The sequence below is a fragment of the Triticum urartu genome, chromosome 6 (assembly GCF_003073215.2).
Source record: "Triticum urartu cultivar G1812 chromosome 6, Tu2.1, whole genome shotgun sequence".
Taxonomy (NCBI): Eukaryota; Viridiplantae; Streptophyta; class Magnoliopsida; order Poales; family Poaceae; genus Triticum; species Triticum urartu.
The window spans coordinates 112,571,482-112,595,927 of NC_053027.1; the positions used below are offsets into that span (position 1 = coordinate 112,571,482).

The window sequence follows — 24,446 nt, forward strand, 5'->3', positions numbered from 1 at the left end:
ACTCTCTCCATTTCAATGAATAATGCGCGTCTGCATTCCCAAATCCAGCTTTGACCATAAATTAGACCAACTAAATGTGGATCATATGTGATAACATTATACCATTGAATTCATATACGAAATCTTGCTATGTCGAGACCACTTCACGTAGAAGTTGAAGCATCCAATGTACTTGGATTGTTGGAACATAATCCAGATACTTCTTACACCAAATAAAGTGGCAATCATCTTTGCCATGGACGAGAATATAGGTGTGCAATGTTATAGTAGTTGAAATAATCATTTTCTGTGTTTCAATCCAGTAGTTTGGCATCTTGAGCAGAATTCACCATTTCATCTTCAAAACACCAAACATTCTCTTTATGCAATTGTGCTTGGAGGAGTGGATCTTGTTGAACCTCTCCTTAGGGGTACTTGAAGGTGCACCTCTCCAAAAGTCAGGGACATGATAACGTTCCCCTTTGTATGGAGCTAGATATCCATCTTTATTAGAATGGCTGACATCTACAAGGCAATAATTTCCTAAAAAAACAAGAAACATGCATGTGACTTGGAGGATAAATGACATAAGTTGCAATAACAAGAAATGCTCACCCTTTGGAGGATGGGTGAAGGTGGCCTTGTCCTGTCAATTGTATGGAGTAACACACTTGTATCATGCGTAAAATCCGGTTGTCCAATTAAAACGTATGGGAAGTGCATATTAAAGTCTCATACTACCATCACATTATGTGTTTTTCTCATATTCTTCCTATGTACCCCACTTTCAAAGGTCCTTCGGGAATAGAAGCCCTAATACAAGTCCCATCTATTTCACCAATGTGCTCTTTGAGATGAGAACGAGCCCTTCTATATTTCGTAATCCTATCATGCACATTTGTGGAAATTTGGGTCTTGAGGCTCAGGTAGTGACATCTTGACTATGCATAGTACAATCTCATAATTTACAGTGAAATATATTTGACTATCTACTACACGTTTGAAGAGGTTTTAGGTTCTTCTAATTTATACATCCCCAAGGTCCGCAACAACATGGCAAGGGACTCATAACTGCTAACATAGCATGTTTCTTTGAGGCCTTACTGAAGCACCAACAAGTCATGAAGATCAAGGAAGGAAACACTTAGCTTTTTCTGACTAGTAGAGTGGGCCTCTTTCACTCTGTTTTCCAAACCATGCAACCTACCCACGTCATCAAAGAAAAATTGTTCTTCCTTATCCTATAGGCTAGAGCATCATCATCTCCATGGTGCCATTTATCTTCTTTGTTGTTGCCCTTTCTTTTCAGTTCTGCTCATGCAAAAGATCAATAGACACAAATATATATTATTCCACCTTTTTACCTTCAAGTGACTGATGGATGCATGTTTTATTTTTGTTTCTTTGTTTTATTTTTTCCAACTCATCTCTACCAGGAATCGGTTTCTTTATTTTTTTTTGGTTTTTGGTTTTTGCTTTTTACTGGTTTCCTTTTTTTGTTTTTCGTGTGTTTTTTAATCAATTTTTTTGAACTCATATTTACTTTTTTGGTGGACAATGTACATTTGTATAGCACAGATGATTTTGTTGATACACGTTGAACATTTACAAATATATGAATAATTTTCTTTTAAAGATTACATGTCTTGAACACCTTTTCAATTACACGGCAACCTTTTCCAAACACATTTGTACATTTTTTTTCTGAACTATGCGTTTTTTTACATTTTATAAACTTTTCTTGGAACTTGTGAACATGATTAATATTTTCTACAATGTATGAACTTTTTTCACACACATGATTAACGTTTTTTCGTACAAATGATTAACATGTTCTGTTTTTTGTTTCACTTTTTTTACATTTTTTGTGTGCATGAAAAACATTTTTCATACACATGATTAACATTTTCCGCACACATGAATAACATTTTTCGTACAAATGATTAACGTGTCTACTTATTTTTGTTTCACTTCTGTACATCTTTTGTGTGCATGAAAAACATTTTTCATACGCATGACTAACAGTTTCCGCACACATGAACGACATTTTTCGTACAAATAATTAACATGTTCAATTTTTTTGTTTCACTCTTGTACATTTTTTGTGTGCATGAAAAACATTTTCATACACATGACTAACATTTTCCACACACATGAATCGATTTTATTTGAATTACACAAACATATTTTTATAATGCATAAAGATTTTTCGTACACATAATTAACATGTTCTATTTGTTTTGTTTCACATTTATACATTTTCGTGTGCATCAAAAAAAAATTTGTATACACATTTATTTTTTTAAAAATGCAAGATTAATATTTTTTTATAACTTAATCTAATTTTTTAATAAACGTATTTAGAATATTTCGAAATGTGAATAGAAAATAAATTAAAACAAAAAAGTGAATAAAAAATGGAAGACGAAACAAAACAAAAAAGTAGCCAGCAGGCGAGTCGTGGCTACTCGGCCGGTCCATCCGTTGTAGGGCTCGCAGAAGGCCCGATCAACGGGGACCTCCTATATGCCGCTTATTGCGGCAAGAAGTCGCCGTTTCGCACAGGATGCGGTTCACGTGGGCCGGCCTATTAGCTGTCCTTTGCTGAATGAAAGAGATGCCAAAAAAGGAGCCAGTTCTGGAATCGAACCCGTGATTTCTACATGCGCACGCTATGCGCTAGCCACTCCGCGAGGCAAGCTATTTGTGAAAGAGTGGCAGCGCCAACGTAAAAAAAACCAAACAGAAGCAGCAAAAAATAAAACAAATTCACAAAATTCCATAAAAACTTGTGGGCGAGGGATAGAACACAAGTCCTCCCGCCATGAAAGCGCGTCCATAGCCACTGTATAACTGAGATTTAGTGTGTAAAATGGCAGCCCGGTATATATGAACTACAATACGTGGCAGATTATTTATTTTTACAAAAATGCCAAACAAGATTTTTTTTAAAAGAAAATACTTTTTGAAAGGAAAACATTATTTGGGAAACTCAAAAAAGTTAAAAAATGGAACAAAAAAATTAAATACGAGAACATTTTTTGAAATAATCAACTAGTTATTGTAAACACAAAACATTTATAGAAAAAAAAAGAAATTCAAACAATGAATATATTTTGAAAATTTAAAACTACTTTTACAAAATTCTAGCATTATTTTCATTTGTGAACTAATTTTGAAAAACATGAACCTTCAATATGTGAACAAAATTTGGAAAAAAGATTTTTTTTTTTAAATTCGCAAACACTATTGAATTTTGAACAAAAAATAAACATGAGAAGATTTTTTTTTCATATGTGAACAAATTTTGAAACCATTTTTTTCAAATTGTGAACAAATTTTCGAACTTCCTGAACAGCTTTGAATTTGTGAACAACATTTGGAACATTTTTTTGAAATTCACATACATTTTTGCATTTGCAAACAAAATTTAAACATGTGAACAGTTTTTGTATTTGTGAACAAATTTTGGAAATGGGAACTTTTTTTAAACAAAATATTTGTTGTTTTGTGAATAAAACATTAAAAGGTGAACAGTTTCTGAAACGATGCGAACAATTTTTTAAAGCATGAATTTTTTTTTAATGTTGAGAACAAATTTTGAAATGGAGAACAAATTTGGAAGCTCGAACAGTTTTTGAAAGCACAAACATTTTTTGAATGTTGAGAACAAATTTAGAAATGGAGAACAAATTTGGAAGCGCGAACAATTTTTGAATGTTGAGAACAAATTTTGAAATGGAGAACAAATTTGGAAGCGCGAATTTGAAATGGAGAACAATTTTGTAATGGGAAGATGTTTTGAAACTCTCAAACATAATTTGAAACGTGAACAAAAAGAAAATAAAAAGAGAAGAAAAAGGAATTGAAAGATGAAATAAAGAAACAGAAAAGCAAAGAAAGAAAAAAGAAAAAACAGGAAAAACAACAAAGAAAAAGCAAACAGAAAAAACCAGTGAAAACCCGGTTCAAGAACCTTCTAGAAGGTTCCCAAAACCGTTCAGGAACCCTCCAGAAGGTTCCCAAAACCGGAAGCTGTAGCGCCAGCGCTATCTCCTAACTGGGCCGGCCCATCTTGATCGCTAGTCGCTCGCCTCTCTGTGCGAAGCCTCGACAACTCGACGCAGCGAGCGCCGTAGAAGTGGGGGTGGGCCGGAGAAGTTTAGCAGCTGTGGGCCAAATCTTGATATGGACGCAAATACAAGCGAAACAGAAGGCCCACGAGAGTTCCTCCTTGTCTCGTTGACCCCTGGCCTCTCTCTCAAACTGCCTCATCCATCCCCGCCGAAGCGATCGCCGAGTGTTCGACGAGTGCCTGAGCGGAGTTCATCGCCGCAAGCATAAAGCTACCCACCTCGCGGAGTTCGTTCCCCGGCGCGTCGACGCTGGAAGGTATGCGCCTAATTCCGCTCCCCTCTTCAATTCTGTAGGCGAAACACCCAGCGTTCCAGCGTCTGATCGACGCCCTCGGCGTGTTCGGCAGAATGCCAGTCCGGGAGCTTCATCTTGTTTGGACCTTTGAACGACTAGTTTGAAGAATTCATCGCATGTGAGATGGAAAGAATCAGGATCGGGAATTCGGGATGATATTTTTGCGTGTAAAATTTCCTGCGTTTTGGGGATCTTATGCTGTTCTCTATGGTTTACAGGAGTTTGCTCTTCTCATTTCTCAGTACTGAAGATTGGCCCATCGGCTCATCTTGATACATATGGAGCGGGATCACTCGGCTTTGAAGAAAATGAGATTGGACGACACAGAAGATTCTGCGATCAGTCAAGTGCCTGCCATGGCGTCTAGTATGAATCAGCAACTGTTCTGGAGCCAGTGGCAGCTACTGGATTCCATTCTCCCCACAGGCGGTTTCGCACACTCCTACGGCCTGGAAGCAGCTATGCAATCGCGCATAGTGAACAACCAGGAAGACCTGAGGCTGTTCCTCATCCAGGTCGTGGACAACATTGGAAGCCTGCTGCTTCCATTTGTGTACTGCGCCAGTAGGTCTCCTGACGCCGCGGCATGGGTCAAGCTAGATCAGCTGCTGGACGCTACATTGACGAACGAGGTCGGCAGGAAGGCATCCACATCCCAAGGCTCGGCTCTGTTGAGGGTGGCCGCGTCTGTCTTCACTGAGATCCAGTCGCTGCAGGATCTCCGACGGACATTTCTCGGTTCCACGAGCGTGTCCTTTCACCATGCCCCGATATTCGGGTTGATATGTGGGCTGGTTGGATTTGATAGCGAGACAACACAACGCGCTTACATGTTTGTGGCAATGAGGGATGTGATCTCTGCCGCGACGAGGCTCAATTTGATCGGACCGCTAGCTGCTTCGGTTCTGCAGCACCAGGTTGCGCCAGATGCCGAGAAGATGCTGCAAAAGTGGAGGGACCGTGATGTCTCTGAAGCATCACAGACTGCGCCGCTGCTTGACGCATTGCAAGGCTGCCATGCTTACATGTTCTCTAGGCTGTTTTGCTCCTAATAGTGAGGTTCACTTCCATATCTTCCCATCTCTTTTGTTGTACAATGTCTCCAAGCATACACAACAGAGGGCTCAACTTCATGATACCTGTACCATGTGTGCTTTTGTATTATTCTGATGTATTGAAACATATCTCCTTATCTCCTGGGAAAATAAGTTAACTGGTTCATAGAGAGATGTATGTTACTCTGTATAAAGCATCTTTTGTAACATGGCATATGGTTGATCGATGGTTTTGTGCACTGCAATTGAACATTCACTTGAGTGTTCTCCTAACAAGGACATGATAAGCAATTGAGCAGTTTATTCAATTATCCTGTAACAAGGAGATGTTTAAATAGATCAGACATTTCCCAGGTCCATTTTGTGGACAGCATGATGCACGATACACCCAGTTATATGTCTGGATAACCTTATTCTGATATTCCTCTGCTTCTTTCAGGTTGCTGAATGCAATTTGGTGTAGTTCTGCTCATGGTTTTACCTCAGAGAAGTACAGGACCCCTGGCTTTACTAAACAACAATGGCATCAGAAGATTACAAGCATCCTGAGGAAAGATGCCCAGTATAATTCTTTATTTTACTTGCAAGCAAGATTGTACAAAAATGCCAATAGTACATTATGTTCATGTGAGCCCTCTCTACCATCTCTTACACTCATGATACATATGATACATCTGTCTTCAGCTTCACCAGTTATAACATTGATCTAATTGTGCATCGCATATTACAAACATTGTTTTCTTTTGCTCCATGATACAAAGTACTGGATCTGTTGCTCCAGCTCCAGATTCTATCCTAAATGCAACAGCAGAATGCTTGGCTTCAAGGGATTTCTGGTACTCAATAGATCTGAACAGCTCAGAGAAGTTGCCCTTGCCAATCCTGCCTCAGCCACTCTTCTGGTACTCTTGCCCGGTCCCGTCCTTCCCCATGCACCTGATCCTTTGGATCATCTCCATAGAGTAGCTGATGCAGTTAGATTTGGAATCACATAGAGTAGATAAAAGATAGCAAGGATGCAATCTGAAGTCAGTAGGTCACTGAACCTCAAGTTACTGAATTATGGCATAAATACTAGCACTATCTTCTGAATCGATTTTTTTCAAATAACTGTGTATGGCTCTATGCTAAAATACAGTACACCATGCCACGAATTGTGAAGTTGGATACGTGGCCCTATGCAAGCAGCTTTATTCCCCTTTAAAGCTCACGATTTTCATAAAGATGCATCATGCATGGATGCACTAAAAAGAGTTTCAGTTGGATTCACGGCATTCAGTATAACCAAGGTTTGATACCTTTATGCACCATACAGATGCACCATGTGATGTAGAACTCAAAATAAGTTCTTCTCTTATTTTACTTGCAAGCAAGATTGTACAGCAATGCCAACAGTACATTTTGTTCATGTGTGAGCCCTTCTTCCATCTGTTACACTGATGATATATAGGATACGCATGTCTTCAGCTTCGCTAATTATAACACGGATATAATTGCCCGTCGCATATCACAAACAACATTGTTTTCTTTTGCTCCATGAGACCATGATACAAAGTACTGGATCAGCTTCTCCAGCTCCAGCTTCTATCCTATGATCCCTGATCTGCAGCAGATTGCTTGGCTTCAAGGGACTTCTCATAATCCTCAATGGACTTGAACAGCTCAGAGAAGTTCCCTTTGCAGAACCCGCCACAGCCACCCTTCTGGTACCTTCCTCTCGTCCTTCTCCATGCACCCGATCCTTTGGATCATCTCATATTACAGAGAACATTGTTCTCTTTTGCTCCACAACACAAAGTACTAGATAAGTTGCTTGAGCTCCAGATTCTATCCTGTGATGCAGCAACGGATTGCTTGGCTTCAAGGGATTTTTCATGCTCCTCAATAGATCTGAACCGCTCGGAGAAGATGCCCTTGCTAAACCCGCCGCAGCCACCATTCTGATACTCTTGCCCAATCTCTCCCTTCTCCATGCACCCGATCCTTTGATCATCTCCAAGAATCAGGTTGGCCTGAACATAGTAGATAAAGATTTGGAATCACAGAGAGTAGATAAAGTTAGCGAAGATGCTGCCTGAAGTCAGGTGGGCACTGAACCTCAAGCTACTGAACGATGAAATACTAGTACTATCTATCGAACCCAAACTTATTTAGATAACTGTCTATGATAATATGTTGTGCACCATGCAACGAATTGTGAAGTTGTCAGGATCTATATTCCCCTTAAAAGTTGTCAGGAACTCAGGATCTTTATAAAGATGCATCATGCGAATGCACCAAAAAAAGTTTCAGTTGGATTCATGGCATTCACTGCCATATGGCTCGTGTGCCAAAACCAAGGTTTGATACCTTTACGCACCATACACATGCAACATGTGGTTTAGAACTCAAAACCAATTCTTCTTATTTTACTTCCAAGCAAGATTGTAGAACAGTGCCAACAGTACATTTTGTTGATGTGTGAGCCCCCTCTTCCATCTGTTACACTCATGATAAATAGGATACATATGTCTTCAGCTTCACCAACTATAACATTGATATAATTGCGCGTCGCATATCACAAGCAACACTGTTTTCTTTTGTTCCATGAGACCATGATACACAGTACTGGATTAGTTCTCCAGCTCCAGCTTCTATCCTATGATCCCTGAACTGCAGCAGATTGCTTGGCTTCAAGGGACTTCTCGTAATCCTCTATGGATTTGAACAGCTCAGAGAAGTTGCCTTTGCCGAGCCGTCCACAGCCACCCTTCTGGTACTCTTCCCCTCTCTCGTCCTTCTCCATGCACCCGATCCTTTGGATCATCTCCAGGAACAACGTTGGCCTGAACATAATAGTTGATGCAGTTAGATTTGGAATCACGGGGAGTAGAGCAAAGAAGCAGCTTGAATTTATAATCCAGGTCTTGGAGAACATTGTAAGCCTGCTGCTTCTATTTGTGTACTGCGCCAGTAGATCTCCTGATGCCGCGGCGTGGATCAGGCTAGATCAGCTGCTGGATGCTACGTTGACAAACGAGGTAGGCAGGAAGGCGTTCACGTCGCAAGGCTCGGCTCTGTTGAGGGTGGCTGCGTCCGTCTTCACTGAGATCCAGTCGCTGCAGGATCTCCGAAGGACATTTCTCTGTTCCACGAACGTGTCGTTTCACCATGCACCGACGTTCGGGTTGATATGCGGGCTGGTTGGATTTGACAGTGAGACAACACCCAGGGCTTACATGTTTGTGACAATGAGGGATGTGATCTCCTTGGCGACGATGTTCAATTTGATCGGACCGCTTGCTGCTTTGGTGCTGCAGCACCAGGTTACGCCAGATGCTGAGAAGAAGCTGCAGAAGTGGAGGGACCGTGATGTCTCTGAAGCATCACAGACTGCGTCGCTGTTTGACACGTTGCAGGGCTGCCATGGTCTAGGCTGTTTTGCTCCTGACAATGAGTTTCGCTTCCATATATTTCCGTCTCTCATGTTGTACAATGTCTTCAAGCATACACAACAGAGGGCTCAAATTCATGGTACATGTATAATTCATGCCTTCATATTATTCTGATGTAGGATGCCATTGAAACACATCTCCTTATTTTCTGAAAAAAATCAGTTAACGGGTTCATAGAGAGATACATGTTACTTTGTATAAAGCATCTTTTATAACATGGCATATGATTGATCGATGACTTTGTGCATTGCAATTGAACATTCACATGATTGATGTCTCCTACAGTAACAGGGACATGATGAGCAATTAAGCAGTTGATTCCTGTAACAAGGAGATGTTAAAATAGATCAGAGATTTCACTGGTCCATTTTGTTTAGATGACCTTGTTATGTTTTTTCTCTGCTTCTTTCAGGTTGCTGAATGTAATTTGGTGTACTTCTGCTCACAGTTTTACCCCGGAGAGTAGAGAACTACTGGCTTTTCCTAAAGAAAAATGGCATCAGAAGATTGCAAGCACCCCGAGGACAGATGCCCAGTACGATTCTATATTTGCAGGCAAGATTGTACAACAATCTATTACACTCATCATACATAGGATACATCTATCTTTAGCTTCACCAAATACAACAATTATAATTCTGTGTCCCATATTATGTTCATGTGTGAATGCTTTCTTAGCATAGCATACACTCACTGTAACAAATGTAAGACATTCTGGCAGTTTAAATACATTTGTTTACAGAGGAAGTAGATCTCAACAGCTCGGAGAAGTTGACCTTGCCAAACCCACCGCAGCTACCATTCTGGTACTCTTGCCCAGTCTCGTCCTCCATGGACCTGATCCTTTGGATCTCTCCAAGAACAAGGTTGGCCTGAACATAATATAATAGCTGATGCAGTTAGATTTGGATCACAGAGACTAGATAAACATAGCAAAGATGCTGTCCTAAGTCAGTAGGGCACTGAACCTCAAGTTACTGAATTATAGCATAAATACTAGTAGTACTATCTGCTGAACCAAAATAAAGTTGGATTCTTTGGCCTTTTACTATTCAAGGAGCTTTATTCCCCTTTAAGTTGTCACAATCTTTATAAAGATGCATCATGACCTTCACTATCATATGGCTCGTATGACCAAAACCAAGATTTGATACCTTACGCACGCACCGTGTGATGCAGAACTCAAAATCGGTTCTTCTTTATTTTACTTGCAAGCAAGATTATACAACAATGCCAACAGTACATTTTGTTCATGTGTGAGCCGAGCCCCCTCTACCATCTATTACACCCATCATACATAGGATACATCAGTCTTCAGCTTCACCAATTATAACATCGGACATAATTGCGCGCCGCATCTTACAAACAACATCATTTTCTTTTGCTCCATGAGACCTGATACAAAGTACTGGATCAGCTCCTCCAGCTCCAGCTTCTATCCTATGATCCCTGAACTGCAGCAGATTGCTTGGCTTCAAGGGACTTCTCGTAATCTTCAATGGACTTGAACAGCTCGGAGAAGTTGCCTTTGCCGAACCCGCCGCAGCCACCCTTCTGGTACTCTTCCCCTCTCTCGTCCTTCTCCATGCACCCGATCCTCTGGATCATCTCCAGGAACAACGTCGGCCTGAACATAATAGCTGATGCAGTTAGATTTGGAACCACAGGGAGCAGAGAAAAGATGCAGCTAGAATGTATTAGAGCACTGAACCTCACATTACTGAATTAGCATAACTGATACTACCTCCTGAACCTAATCTTGTGCAGATAGCTGCCTATGCTAATCTATGGCCCAAATTGGGAATATACGTTGGTTTTCCACTATGCACAGGGAGCTTTATTCCCCCTTTTTGGTTTGAACAAGATTTTATTCCCCTTTTAGTTCTCGCAATCTTCATAAAGGTGCATCATGCATGGAGTTCAACTCTGTGTTCTGACGGTAACATTTGATACTTTTGTGCAGCATTACACGTGCATCATGTAATTTAGAACCCAAAGTCAAAGTGGAAAAAGGTTGTGTTTTTACCTGTCCCCTACTGGCTTGGTGAAGATTTGTAGCAACACCCCTTGGTCGTCCCTGTCGACGAGCACCCCCAGCTCCTGGCATTCCTTGATCTGCGCCTCCGAGAGCACATCCCCGGCGATGCGCCGCACGCCTTCGTAGTACTTCGGCAGCGGGGGTGGCAGGAAGTCGAAGCCGCCCATGGCGGAGCGCGCACGCATCTCCCTGAGCGTCCTGAGCACGTCGCTGCTGGCCACCGCGATGTGCTGCACGCCCGAGCCGCCGTGGTGTTCCAGGAACGTCTGTATCTGGCTCCGGCGCTTGGTGCCGTGCACCGGCTCGTTGAGCGGCAGCAGCACGCCCTCCGAGTTGTTGGCGAGCACCATCGAGTTGAGCCCGCTCTCGGCCGTGCCCACGTCCTCCGTCGTGAACTCGGCGAACTCGTGGAACCCCGTGAACCCGGCGACGTAGGCCGCGGCGGGGGCAAGCTCCGGGACGTTGCCGACGACGTGGTCGAACCGCGTCAGGCCGTAGTCCACGGCGTCTGGGTTGCTCACGCCCTCGAACCCCGGCAAGAAGGGCACGTCCGTGCCGTCCGGGTGGCTGACGAAGCGGAGCACGACGTCGCCGTAGAGCTCGACCTCCGCGAAGCCGAAGCCGCGGCCGAGGTCCACAGGGCTGAAGGCCGGGCGCGCGCCCCCGTCGACGCTGGCGCGGAAGGCCTCGGCGGCGTCCGCGACGCGCAGCGCTATGGAGCGCACCGCGAGGCCGTGGTCCGCGGAGAACTGGCGCGCGGCGTCGGCGGAGAAGGAGGGCAGGGAGGCGGTGGCGGCGTCGCAGCCGTTGGCGTAGGGGGCCGTGAAGAGGAAGGCGAGGTTGCCCGAGCGGAGCAGCTGGGAGGCGTGCACGGAGTTCCCCGTGGAGAGGTCGGACCTGGCGGCGAGCGGCGCGCCGAGCGCGAAGGCGAAGCGGCCGGCGGCGGAGGCGGCGTCCGCGCACCAGAACTCGACGTGGTGGAAGGCGAGCGTGTGGAAGCGGTCGCTGCGCGGGTTGAAGCGGACCATTCGGCGCGGCCGCGCGTGCTCCGGCGTCACCGCGGCGGCGCCGGTGGCTGCGGGGGTGGTGGGGGTGGGCGGCATGGTGTGTGTTCGCTTCTTGGCTGCGTGTGGTAGTGGCTCCGGGTTATCAGTTACGGGAGAAGTGGGGGTAATAAAGGGAGCAGATGACGCCACGTGGGCCTTGGGGTTTAGTGGTGGCGGGTGGGATTTGTCTTTTGGCGTTTGGTGGTGTGGGGGCTCGAGCTAGTGTGATGGGTTTGCTGACTGGCCCAGGGTAAGGTACATCCAAGTACAGCTAGAAATATTATTATTGCAAAAAAAAAGTTCAGCTAAAAATATTGCCAGGTTCATATTCTCTCTAGCTAGTAGTAGTGGTCATTTCATCTTTCTTTTTCTCTCCCCTCCCTCCTGATTTTTAGAGTTGATCTTGGTTTTTGTTTCCTCTACTCCTCCGACGGCCTCGTCGGCCGAAGTTGGGATAAGAGAGGAGGACGGGTCTCGGGTAGATGTCGCTGAGGCGGCTGGTGATATGTTGTGGAGAAGCTTGCCACCGTTGCTCGGGGGCGGCGTGTGGTGGAAGCCCTCATCTTCCTATTTCTTGCCCATGGTGGATGGAAGTTGACGAAGGTGGATCTGGCGACAGTTTCATGATAAGCTCGTTTGGTTTCGGATCTGAAGATCATTGGAGTTGCTTCTTCCTTCTCCCTTTGTTGATGCGGTGGTGGAAAGGGCGAGAAAGTTTGGGGAATTTTTACAGGCATCGGTGCTCACTCGTCATCTTCATTTACCTCTCCATATCGACCTTTGTTGTCGGGGCTGAGGATCAAACAATGGATTTTCTTCAGTGAGCGGTTTGGATGGCTAGGACGGAACACTTGACTTAGGTGGGTTTGTCGACAATCTCTGACGCACCCTTGTTTAGCCTCCGGAAGGGAGGGCCTTCTTTCATTGCCCTACGATGACATGTTTTGTGTCCGAAGATGGTGGCCAAAGCATCTTCGCGCGAGGTCGCCAGCAGATTGAAGACTCGATGTGTCTTTGTTTTTAATGTAAAATGGGAGGGCTTGCTTGTAATTCCTTTTTTCGGGGTCCTCTTTGCAGTGTTGTGATGCTTTTGTTGTTATAATGCCAGCTCTGGCACCTTCGGGTCCCTTCGCGTGTTCAAAAGAATATTCTCTCTAGTTTTTCCTCTATTTGTCCAAAGGATTTTTCATAGAATAAACAATTACAATTCTTAGGAGTTTTTCATAAGTGCCTTGTTTGATTTGCTATATTCTGATTCATAGAAAACATTGATTAAGATTCATTTGTATTGGATTTCATAGGAAAGTTTCCATCAACTCTAACCTCATGAAAAGAATTCTTTGTTCTTTCATGAACAATCAAACGACCATACAACCCCTCCCCCCCCCCCCCCCCCCCCCCCCCCCCCCCCCCCCCCCCCCCCCCCCCCCCCCCACTCACATCCCCTCCCCGAGCTCGTCCAACTCTCGTACTGCCTTCTTCCACCAACGCCTCATACACAAAACACCATGGATTCGTTGCCCTGGAGCTCGAGGTCTTGCTACCAAGCTCTAGCGGAGGCATTGGGTCTACTAGGGAATACTCCCTTCCTCCGAAAAAGTTTGTTCCTCAAATGGATGTATTTAGTATCAAGTTAGTGCTAGATACATCCATTTGAGAAATAAGCTTGGGACAAGTTTTTCGGACGTAGAAAGTAGGTAACTAATTTATGGATTTTTTTTATATTATTGATGTTTCTACATATATAGATGTTGAGTAACGTGATTGTATTAGGAAACATAGGTTAAATTAGGAAATATTCTGACTTGCCTTGTACTTCAAGTAGATCATGTACTCTTATATATATGCCCATGAGGCTAAGCAATACAACGACTATTTCACCAATCCCTTTCTCCTTCTAACATGGTATCTATCGCAAGTCGATCCTAAACCCTAGCCGCCGTCGTTTCCGCACCCACGCGCCGCCCTGAGGCGGTCGGCCTCCACGACCGCCGGCGGGGGCCGCGCCACCCGTACCTAGGGTTCATCCGCCGGTCGTGTTGACCGGCTGCCCTAGAGAGTCTTTTTCCCGAGCCCTTGCTTCGGATTTTTTTCGCTCTCTTACCGATCGCTTTGATTGGCGTTTTTCTTTTTGGTTTTTCGATCTAATCTTGATCGGTTTGCGTTGCCCGCCGTCGTCGTCGACCCCGTACGCCTCTACTCCGACCCCGGCGTGATCAGTCGGCCTCTCCTCCGACCCGGCGGCCACGCGCGTTGAGGCGGCCCGTCAGGGCCAGCCGCCGTCCTCGTGTCGGTTCGCCCGTCGCCCTGCGCCGGCCGTCACCATCCTGCTTCGACCGGGACACCTGCATCGCCCCGACCCGGCGGCCTCCCGCCATGCGACGGCCAATCATAGCCGTCGCTCGCGTGCCGGCCCGCCCATCGATCCACGTCACTCGCCTCCGCCGCGTCTACACAGCGGCCCGGCGGTCTACCTCGACGGCCTTGTTTTCGGCTGCGTCGGGACGGCTACGTCCGGCTCGTCAGCTGCCTCAACTCGGACGCCGCTGCCCTGTTGGTTGCTCGGGCCTCGTTGCCCGGGCGCCGGCGCTGCTTTGGCATCCCGGGTGCCGGTGCTAACAAGCTCGTCCGCGACATCCCACGGCGTCCGTGGTCGCCGGCTTCATTTCGGACTCCGCCGCCACCACGCCTCCACCGAGCGGCGTCCCTGACCTCGCACGCGATCGGCTTGATCACCCGCTCGCCGCCGCGATCCGCCTCATCTACGCCGCGCGACCGACCTGGCCCGTCGGCTATGCGCGCCTCCACAGGTCCCGTGAAGATCGTCCCCGAGTTCAGCGCGCCTCTCTACCGATCGAGCATCGGGCTGCCACTGCGTCGCCCCGTCGGGCTGCAGCGCCGCCGCCCCATGGTTCTCCTCGCGGCTGCATCGACTCGTGCGTCGCCGCTGCGTCGCCCCTTCGGGCTGTAGTGCCGCGATACGCGATCCACGCCGCCGCCCCGAGGCCGTCCCCGCGGCTGCACCAACTCGCGCACCGCCGTTGCGTCGCCCCTTCGGGCAGCAACGTCGCGGCGCGCGGTCCCCGCCGCCGTCCCGAGGTCTTCCCGCCATCGCCCTGACCCGCCTGCCGCCGCTGCGTCGCCCCTTCGGGCCGTAGCGCCGCGGCCCGCGGTCCGCTCCGCCGTCACCGCGCGTCGACCTCCCGTGGTATGCGTCGCGCCGTCTTCCTTGGCGCTGGAACGCCACCATCCGCGCCGGTCTTCGTCACGCTGTCAGGATTGTTCGCCTACTTCGAGCACCGCCGCCGCACTTCTAACCTAGCCGCCGCCGCCGTCAGACCGCCGCCGCCGCTCTTCTTTGGCCGCCGCCGCGGCTACCTCCGTAGCTGCCGCCGCTGCCCGTCCACCCCGTTCGTCTTCGTCTAGCACCAGCCCGTCGCCAGCGTCGCCGTCATCTACCCCGACCACTTCGTCTACTCCGACCATCGTTGGTGACATCGGCACCGCGCCGATGAACGCCGCAATCGTCGTCGAGTTCTTCTCTGCTGGCCCCTCTGACTTCTCCGACATGGCGTACAGCTCGTGCAGGTCCCTCGTCTACGCATGCCCGGTGCTGGCAACACCGATGCGTGCCTTCATCCATGACGTGACCCCGGGCCTGGCAAGCCTGCTCGGCGCTTCGTCAACTTCGTCTTCGTCCGTCTACGCATGCCCGGTGCTGACAACACCGGTGCGTGCCTTCGTCCACGATGTGTCCCCGGATTTGGCAAACCCGCTGCGACGCGTCATCAACAACATTTTCTTCCCGGCGCACCCCTACTTCGACACCACTGCGCCCATGCTAACTCAGCGCCCTCTTGCGCCCGCGGCTCCACGGCGACTTCCTTGACACCGGCCACCCCGACTCGACATCGACCACGACATTCATCGCATGGCTACCTCGACCACGGCTCCACCACCCACGCTCTCGGCTACCCCCCACAACCGCACCAAACGGTACTATCTGTGGGGGGTGTCCGTTGGCTTGCCTTCGGATTCTTCTCCAGTCTCACCGTATGCATCGCTATCATTGTGACTGCGGGGGGGGTGTTGAGTAACGTGATTGTATTAGGAAACATAGGTTAGACTAGGAAATATTCTGGCTTACCTTGTACTCTAAGTAGATCATGTACTCTTATATATATGCCCATGAGGCTCAAGCAATACAACGACTATTTCACCAATCCCTCTCTCCTTCTAAAAATAGATCTTTGATGCTGCAAATTTTGCTTCTAGGTGCTGCAATCTTGTGTGTCTTCTGCTGCAAATGCATGGGTGACATGATGCAATGACTCTGAGGTGGCTGAGGGAAATGTTGTGTCCATGTTGCGAGTTTTTTGATGGTGCTGCGAGCGTTGGCTAACATGTACGTGTGGTGAGTTTTTTCTCAATAATTTTGCTGCGACGAGGGGGATTTGTTGTGTCTCGCGCGCACACACACAATTGCATGTTGTTTTACGCATCGTGGGGGAAATAAAACGACGATGTTGCGTGCTAGGCGTGATCTTTTGTGTGCTGCCTTAAAACGGGTAGGCATGACAAGGACGTAGACGGCCCATTTCACGTGGCTAGGTAAACAGCTGCATTTTTACTGTAAAAATAAGAAGTAAACAGCTCGTTGATTGAAAGTAACGAAAATCAAAGTACGTGTACCGTGCACCATACAAAGGAGATCTGAGCGTGCAGCACTGCTCCTCTTCTCAATCTCAAGAGCAGCAGTAGCGTTTCCGGCTTGTCCTTCGGCGTCCGAACCCAGTCATCGGCCTGATCTATCGTCGAGCTACGTATGGGCCAGAGCCAGAGGATATGCATGCATGATGCATCCGAGCCGTGCTTCGAAATCTCTTGTTTGACTCGTACTCTTCTTCCCTCTGAACCCTTGGTTGTTCTTTCCTTTTTCTCTCCCTCTCCGCTCATACAGTCTCGATTTCTCCTCTTCCCATCCCGCCAAACCGGAGCGCCATTTGTGCACGCAACTTGGGATCGCCATCCAGCTGAGCTGAAGGTAATTATAACGGCAGCATGGCATGTCTGGTTGCCTCCAACGCTTTGCTTTGCGGCGGTTTTCGTGGCGTGCAGATAAGGGCTTTTGGCTGTAATTTTGTCTTCATATCGTAGGTTTTTTTCTTTTTGAGGGGTCTTCATATCATAGGTGCGTAGCAGGCTAAAATCCATGCGACTTGCTCATGTACGTCTGCTGCTCAGAATCAAACATCTTCAGAAAACAAAGGCAAACAAATAAGGAACCAACATATATAATTGTTCAGTTGAAGGCCAACTGAACTACACCAAAAGTTTGAGACGCGTGCAAAGCTTCAGATTGACGCCGCTGGGCCATACAGATGTCAATGGGAGGGATCCAATGCAACTACTTCAGAAATACTCCCTCCGTTCCTAAAATGACTACTACATACGGATGTACGTAGATATATTTTAGAGTGTAGATTCACTCATTTTGCTCCGTATATAGTCACTTGTTGAAATGTCTAGAAAGACAAGTATTTAGAAACGAAGGGAGTAATTAGTAGCTGATGTGTGGTTGAACCAAATTTTGTTAAACTGAATTGTGGGACCCTCCAGTAAAGGAAGAGAACCCTTCAAAAATAGGTGTATGCTGCTTGATGTGGCGTGCACACGGTATTCTTTAGTAAAAGGCGAAAGAATAGTTCGCTTTGTGCTCGCCACGCAGCTGCCTGAGCTCCAACACTACAGCTCACGTTCTATAAGTAGCGATTAGAGTGGGCTCAACTCCACCGAGCAAGCGAGGTGGGACTAATACCTGTGCTCAATTTTTAGGAAGCCTAATGGCAATTTCAGTTCTATAAGCGCGGCCCATGTTAAGCTTCTAGATTGGACGTTTGGCCCACTTCGGTTTAGTTCAGTTGGACTTCTTGCATTGATCACGGTCCTGGGCTGGTCTTGCACGTATAGATGGGCTGGCCGCTGCTATTTCTCGCTTGCTGCGAGCTGAACGTGGCGCTCGCCTCAGGCGCACCCAAAACGGGACGGCCCAGCGTGGGACGAGCGCTTGCTCTCCAGCACAATTTTGAACCTCGAGCTGCAAATTATGAAGCTCATAGGTTTGCTAGGTATGGTGTTTCTCTCTCGCGGTAGGGAGGCATTTGTGGTTGGATACTCCCCTTGATCCAGTTGTAATCCCTGCGAACATTTTAGCTAATCAATAAAGGCCTAGCAAGCCTTTCTCAAAAAAAATTACTTTATTATATTTATAAATGAAAAATAAATATTAATTTAAAAATGTTTATCATGCGTTGAAAGATGTTTATATAATTTAAAAAAATATTCGCATAATTCAAAAAATACTAATAGCATTTAAAGAAATGCATGCGGAATTTATAAAAAATGTTCACACGTTACGATAAGATGTTTGTGACATTTTCTAAAAATGTTGCTGTGATTTAGTAAAATGTTTTGTACCATTCAGAAAATGTTTGTGACATTTAAAGAAATGTCCACATGTTTAAAAAAGAATGTTCATGTTTATACAATGTAAAAATATGCTCATGTATTTTAAAAAATGTTTTGTACCATTTGAAAAAATGTATGTTACATTTGAAAATGATCACTTTCCAAAAATAGGTTCATCGAATTTAAACAAATGTTATACAATGTAAAAAAAGTTTCTGTATTTAAAAGAATATTTGGTGTCATTCAAATAATGTTTCAGTGTGTATTTGAAAAATGTTTAACATGTATTATAAAGACATGTTCCAAACTTGTATTTGAAAAAAATGCTAATATGTATTTGAAAAATGTTCAAATCATGCGTTCTTCGGCATCATGGCGGCGGCGGAAGCCGGTAGCTGCGAGGGTGGTGGGGTGGGCGGCATGGTGTCTGTTTGCTTCTTGACTGTGTGTGGTAGTGGCTTGAGGTTATCAGTTACGGGAGAAGTGGGGGGTAATAGAGAGACGAGATGGCACCACGTGGGCGTGGGGTTTAGTGGTGGCGGGTGAAATTCATCTTTTGGTGTTTGGCGGTGTGGGAATTCGAGCTAGTGACGACTGTGATATTGTTTGCTTAGTGGTCTATGGCCGAGGACAGCTAGAAACGATTTTAAAAAAATCTGGAAATACTGTGAGGTTTGCCATATTATAATAATAATTCTGAGGTTTATATTTTTCTTTAAGAATGGGGGGACCCGAAGGTCCAAGATGCTAGCATTAAGATATCATTTTTTTTGCACACCACACAAAGTACCCCAAAAAATGTAAATAAGAACCCGAAGCTAAGACTTAGGGCATTTGCAACGTCAACCCTCAAATCGGACACCGCATTCGCCCGCGGACCGGTTGGGACCAGTTCGTAGACACTGATACGGGAGTAAGTCATCCAAGCATGCCCACGTTCATTTCAACCCGCATTATAACAAGCCTGAAGAATTTCATCAAACACGATCAAATTCAACAAAGTTCAGACATAATTTACATAAAACAAACATATTTTGTCCGCTTTACAAAACCAAGCCAACACTCAAAGTAATTATAGAAAATTGCATAATTCATCCACGCGTGCATGCTATACAACGTGTATATCAATATTGAGTGAATGAATGAATAAACCAACATGTAGCATAACAGGAAGCAACACTTACGATCTCAACAGTTGACGAGCCCAATGGCCACCTTTGTCTCCACTTGGTGAATCGCACCACAAAATCTTCATGACGAAGTCGCAGATGGTGTTCCACCGATGCATTAGCGACTTCACATTGCGTGCATGGATGACGTGCATGTTGTATATCGCGAAGTTCTTTCTCTCATGAAACGAAGCATGCAAGATTTGCCAAAAGGCTGGGCCCTTGTTCATGCCACCAAAGTCATCAAAAAAAGGGCAACCACACACCGCACAATAACTCATCCATGTACATTGAGTACCCCGCCATCGTGCTTCTCTAGAAAACAAAAAAGAAGTTAAAAAACTCAATGGCATATGACTGAACACCTGCTAGGCACGGTGTCCGCCATGGACAACGTCAATAGGGATGTGAAGGATACCTAGTTGTGGAGGAATTTCTGGGTAGACAACAACGTAGTCCAAGGCCAACAGTCTCGTGCGTGGGGTCTGCGGACATCCGGGATGTCTGGGCGGTAGCCAAATAGGTACAACGGCGGCGACGGACAACGACAGTGCGAATGAAAGGAGGGGGCAGGGGTGGACTGGAAGAAAAGGGGACCGAGAGGGGGATTTCAGTGGGTCTAGGGTGTCGGAGTCCTACGTGCCCGGTGTCCGGACTCCCATAAAGCCTCCCTCTCGCCCCGAGTTTGCCTCCAGTTTGCGAGAAAAAGGATGTCCGAACTGACCCGCAGACGAATACATGACCGTGTTGGATGACAAAACATGTCTGAACCGCACGGTCCGGATGGATGCGGGCGGTTTAAGGGTTTGCGTTGGAGATGTCCCTTGCCTTGATCTCTCCGCCCCTCGCGAGCCTGCCTGGTGAAGCTGCCCCTAAGGAGGTCTTGCGTCATCCGCCTCGCGAGGCTTGGCCCCTCGTGAGGGTCTTGAGTGTTTGCTGGTGAAGATGGGCCGTACAGGGCCGCTGGTTGTGACGCCCTCGATTCAATCATACACTAATCATACATGCAAAAGTGTACGATCAAGATCAAGGACTCACGGGAAGATATCACAACACAACTCTAGACACAAATTAAAATAATACAAGCTTTATATTATAAGTCAGGGGCCTTGAGGGCTCGAATACATAAGCTCGAATACACAAGAGTTAGCGGAAGCAACAATATCTGAGTACAGACATAAGTTAAACAAGTTTGCCTTAAGAAGGCTAGCACAAAAATAACAACGATCAAAAAGGCAAGGCCTCCTGCCTGGGAGCCTCCTAACTACTCCAAGTCGTCAGCGGCCGTCACATAGTAGTAGGCACCCTCGGGGTAGCAGTAGTCTTCAGTGGTGTCGTCTGGCTCCTGGGATCCGTCATCTGGTCGCAACAATCGGGTATGGGGAAAGAGGTAGCAAAGCAGCCGTGAGTACTCATCCAAAGTACTCGCAAGACTTACATCAGATCTAAACCAAGTATGCATCGGTATCAAACGAATGGGTTGTATCTATGGACTAAACTGCAGAATGCCAGAAGAGAAGGGGAAAGCCTAGCCTATCGAAGACTAGCATATTCAAGCATCTTGCAGCATATAGAAGAGTACAGATCAACATAATGTAAAGTAGTAGCAGTGTTATCAACCTCGGCCATAGATCCTTTCTCGACTACCAGCGAGAAAGCAATCCTAGAGCCATACTATCCATTTCTCATCCCAAACCATTTCTCATCTCAAGTATCCAGTTCTAGTTGTATCGATCGGGATACAACTCCAAGTGTCTGTTACCGTAGGACAGGCTATCGATAGATGTTTTATTCCCTACAGGGGTGCACCAACTTACCCATCATGCTCGATTAACTCCGGCCTGACACACTTTCCTGGGTCATGCCCGGCCTCGGCCAAACAATACGCCGCAATCCGACCTAGGCTTAATAGAGAGGTCAGCACGCCAGACTAAACCTATGCCCCCAGGGGTCATGGGCCATCTCCCCGGGAACTCCTGCACGTTGCGTACGCGGCCGGTGAGCAGACCTAGCTACCTCCTTAAACAAGGCAGGAGCTTACGCAGTCCAACCCGACGCGCGCCGCTTAGTCGCTGACATCGATTAAGCTTCGGTTGATGCATACGACGTAGAACGCCCATACAATGCCCACGTGATGGTTAGTGCTACCAGGCTAGAGGCCCCTTGGATCAAATATCCAAGTCATAGTTGATTAGGAGCACGCGGTAACAAGCAGAGACTCACGAAAGATGTGACCCTGTCGCCCCGTCTCGAGTACTTGTGGCAAGGGCTAAGAATGCCCGGCCACGCCTTGTAAGTATCTCGCGGGCACGTTCCAGGTCACCTGACTCCCTCCACATCACTCGCTATTAAGCTCGCGCGGGTACCCCTCAGGGCCGACCCGTCTTTCCAAGTAACAGTTGTAAAGTCCAAGTATCCGTGTGTCCAAACATCAAGGGGAAAACCCGAGGAATCACCCCCTGGTGAGTTCCACTCGATGTAATCATCAAGGTGAACGTAAGAGGATCCACCCTCGAGGTTCACACTTGAGGGGTTTCACGACAGAGCCGTATCGGAATTGGTTAAGGAGGAAATCACCCTTGATGACCACGACCGAATAACTACATTACAGAGGTCTCATTAGGAGTGATGTATGAGGTTCCACCCTCGACACTCGATGGTAACTCTGCAGAGTCGTTCAACTAGGGGGGTGATGTGCGGTGTCGGGGCCTGGACGTCGATCACGTTGATCGAGTCATCGAACATAAAGCGGGGCAACTGGGACAAGGTGGGGGTCACTGATGGATCTCTAACCAACCTATACTAAGCAATTTAGAATAAGCAGGTAAGGTATGAAAGCAGGTTACAAAAACATGCTATGCATTAGAGTAGGATCATACAGAAAGCAGTTGCAGTTCTAATGCAAGCATGAGAGGGAAAGAAATGGGTGATATCGGAATGCTCAAGGAGGGTTTGCTTGCCTGGAAGCTCTGCTGAAAAATAAGAAGTGTCGTCGTCGACGTAGTCGATCACAGGGGCATCAGCAGCGGTCTCGGGGTCTACCGGAGAGAAGAGGGGGAAGAAACAGTAAATACAGAGCAAACAGATGCATCACTAAGCATTACATGACGACAGGCAGAGCTAGGGTTGTCCTAACGTAGTACTACACATTGCAGACGGAGGGGATAAACATCCGAGGATGAATCCCCAGCGTTAGATGAATTTCGGACAAATGAGAAAGAGGGGACGGTTCCATGTTCATCATCCTAAGGGCATGTGACAGGTGAAAGGACCGCGCATTCGAATTCGTGGGATTTTTCTGAGCGACTTTGATATAGAAAACATTTTCATCGGAGTTACGGTTTAATTTCTACGAATTTTCAAAGTTTTAATCGTTTTTTGGAATTAATTAAATTAACAGAAGAAAATATGACGTCGGCATGACGTGCTAATGATGTCAGCAGTCAACAGAGCGGCTGACAAGGTCAAACCTGACATGTGGGTCCAGTGGGACCCACATGTCATCCTCTGTTAGTCTAACAGTAATTTAAACTAAACTAACATGCTAATTAGAGGGGTGGGCCCCTGGTGTGAGAGACTAACTAATTACTAATTAAGTAACAGATTTTAATTAGCATATTTATTTATTTTTAAACGTTTTAAACTAGTGGGGCCCACAAGTCAGTCTCACTGGGCAGCCCAGTCAGCATAGTTGACCAGGTGAACTGGGGGCCAAGGGCCCCACTAGCAATGACCCAGGGGCGGGCCCCAGGTGTGCCGCATCGGCGGCGGCGGGGTTTCGCCGCTGGCGACCATTCCAACGGCGGCGCGACTCGGGAGGTAGTCGGAATTCGTCCTCCGGCCACCAAATCGAGCACGGAAGGGCGGGATCAAGCGAGCGCGGAGCGGCGCATCGTGTGATGGTACTGGCCCGGCCGGAAGCGCACTAAAACGACGGCGGCGCGCACCGCGGTGGTCGTCGGAGTTCGGTCAAACGTGGGCTCGGGGCTGCCGGGCTTGGGGAGGCAAGCGGGCAATGGCGTTCGGACGCGGGCGAGGCGCCGCGTCGAGCGGTGCAAGTGGCTAGAGCGAGGGAGGTCCTGAGCATCGCTGACGATGAGCAGAAGCGACGGCGGCTTTGGGCAAACACGGGCGCGGGGCTGCGGTGCACGACGGGGCGGTCAGCGAGCGTGGGTGGCTCCGTGGCGATGCACCAAGCACGACCACGTGCTCAGTGGCAGGCCATAGCGGCTATGGCCGTGACGGCGATGCGGGCGACGACGGCGAGCTCGCGGGTGCGGCGACAGCCACCTAGAGAGGTAGGCTTATACGTCTTTGTCGTATCTATATTTTTTGATTGTTCCATGCCAATATTCTACAACTTTCATATACTTTTGCCAACTTTTTATACTATTTTTGCGACTAACATATTCATCCAGTGCCCAGTGCCAGTTCCTGTTTGTTGCATGTTTTTTGTTTCGCAGAATATCCATATCAAACAGAGTCCAAACGGGATAAAAACTGACGGAGATTTTTTTGGAATATGTATGATTTTTGGGAAGAAAAATCCACGCGGGACGGTGCCCGAGGTGGCCACGAGGCAGGGGGGCGCGCGTGCCACCTGGGCGCGCCCCTGACCCTCGTGGGCCACCCGTAAGGCGGTTGATGCCCTTCTTTCGCCGCAAGAAAGCTAATATCCGGATAGAGATCGTGTTAAAATTTCAGCCCAATCGGAGTTACGGATCTCCGGGAATATAAGAAACGGTGAAAGGGAAGAATCTGGGAACGAAGAAACAGAGAGAGACAGAGAGACAGATCCAATCTCGGAGGGGCTCTCGCCCCTCCCA

At 47.1% G+C, this 24,446-nt stretch overlaps 2 protein-coding genes, 1 non-coding gene and 1 pseudogene across 9 annotated transcripts; 2 read left to right on the forward strand and 2 right to left on the reverse strand.

The window, feature by feature from the left end:
• The first annotated feature begins 4,218 nt into the window (after nucleotides 1-4,218).
• On the forward strand, nucleotides 4,219-10,166 carry LOC125516177 (urease accessory protein F-like). 6 transcript variants are annotated; one of them, XR_007287262.1, is made up of 5 exons: nucleotides 4,219-4,371; nucleotides 4,463-4,528; nucleotides 4,629-5,469; nucleotides 5,905-6,092; nucleotides 9,312-10,166. XR_007287262.1 is itself a non-coding variant. In XM_048681661.1 (2 exons), the coding sequence occupies exon 2, from the start codon at nucleotides 4,689-4,691 to the stop codon at nucleotides 5,460-5,462; it is 774 nt and encodes a 257-aa protein (XP_048537618.1). In that variant the 5' UTR covers nucleotides 4,219-4,371; nucleotides 4,629-4,688; the 3' UTR covers nucleotides 5,463-5,717. The 6 variants fall into 6 exon arrangements, 1 of the variants encoding a protein (XP_048537618.1); XR_007287264.1 differs by having other exon boundaries at nucleotides 4,653-5,469; XR_007287260.1 differs by lacking the exon at nucleotides 4,463-4,528.
• On the reverse strand, nucleotides 8,089-12,107 carry LOC125516176 (4-hydroxyphenylpyruvate dioxygenase). Of its 2 annotated transcripts, none has more exons than XM_048681660.1 (2): nucleotides 10,926-12,107; nucleotides 8,089-8,290 (listed from the first exon to the last, which is right to left on the reverse strand). In XM_048681660.1, the coding sequence occupies exons 1-2, from the start codon at nucleotides 12,038-12,040 to the stop codon at nucleotides 8,104-8,106; spliced, it is 1,302 nt and encodes a 433-aa protein (XP_048537617.1). In that variant the 5' UTR covers nucleotides 12,041-12,107; the 3' UTR covers nucleotides 8,089-8,103. The 2 variants fall into 2 exon arrangements, with proteins under 2 accessions (XP_048537617.1, XP_048537616.1); XM_048681659.1 differs by lacking the exon at nucleotides 8,089-8,290 and adding an exon at nucleotides 10,071-10,526 and having other exon boundaries at nucleotides 10,926-12,105.
• LOC125516178 lies at nucleotides 8,297-9,302 on the forward strand (annotated as a pseudogene).
• A 5,486-nt stretch (nucleotides 12,108-17,593) lies between the features above and the next one.
• On the reverse strand, nucleotides 17,594-17,713 carry LOC125517689. Its single transcript, XR_007287737.1, has one exon. It is a non-coding gene; the product is annotated as a U5 spliceosomal RNA (small nuclear RNA).
• Nucleotides 17,714-24,446: the final 6,733 nt, after the last annotated feature.

Excerpts from the sequence above, each read along its gene's own strand:
- LOC125516177 (XM_048681661.1), top strand. The coding sequence starts at position 4,689 with ATGGAGCGGGATCACTCGGCTTTGAAGAAAATGAGATTGGACGACACA.
- LOC125516176 (XM_048681660.1), bottom strand. The coding sequence starts at position 12,040 with ATGCCGCCCACCCCCACCACCCCCGCAGCCACCGGCGCCGCCGCGGTG. Across the intron at positions 8,291-10,925 it reads ACCAAGCCAGTAGGGGACAG|GCCAACGTTGTTCCTGGAGA; the intron begins GTAAAAACACAA and ends TATTATGTTCAG.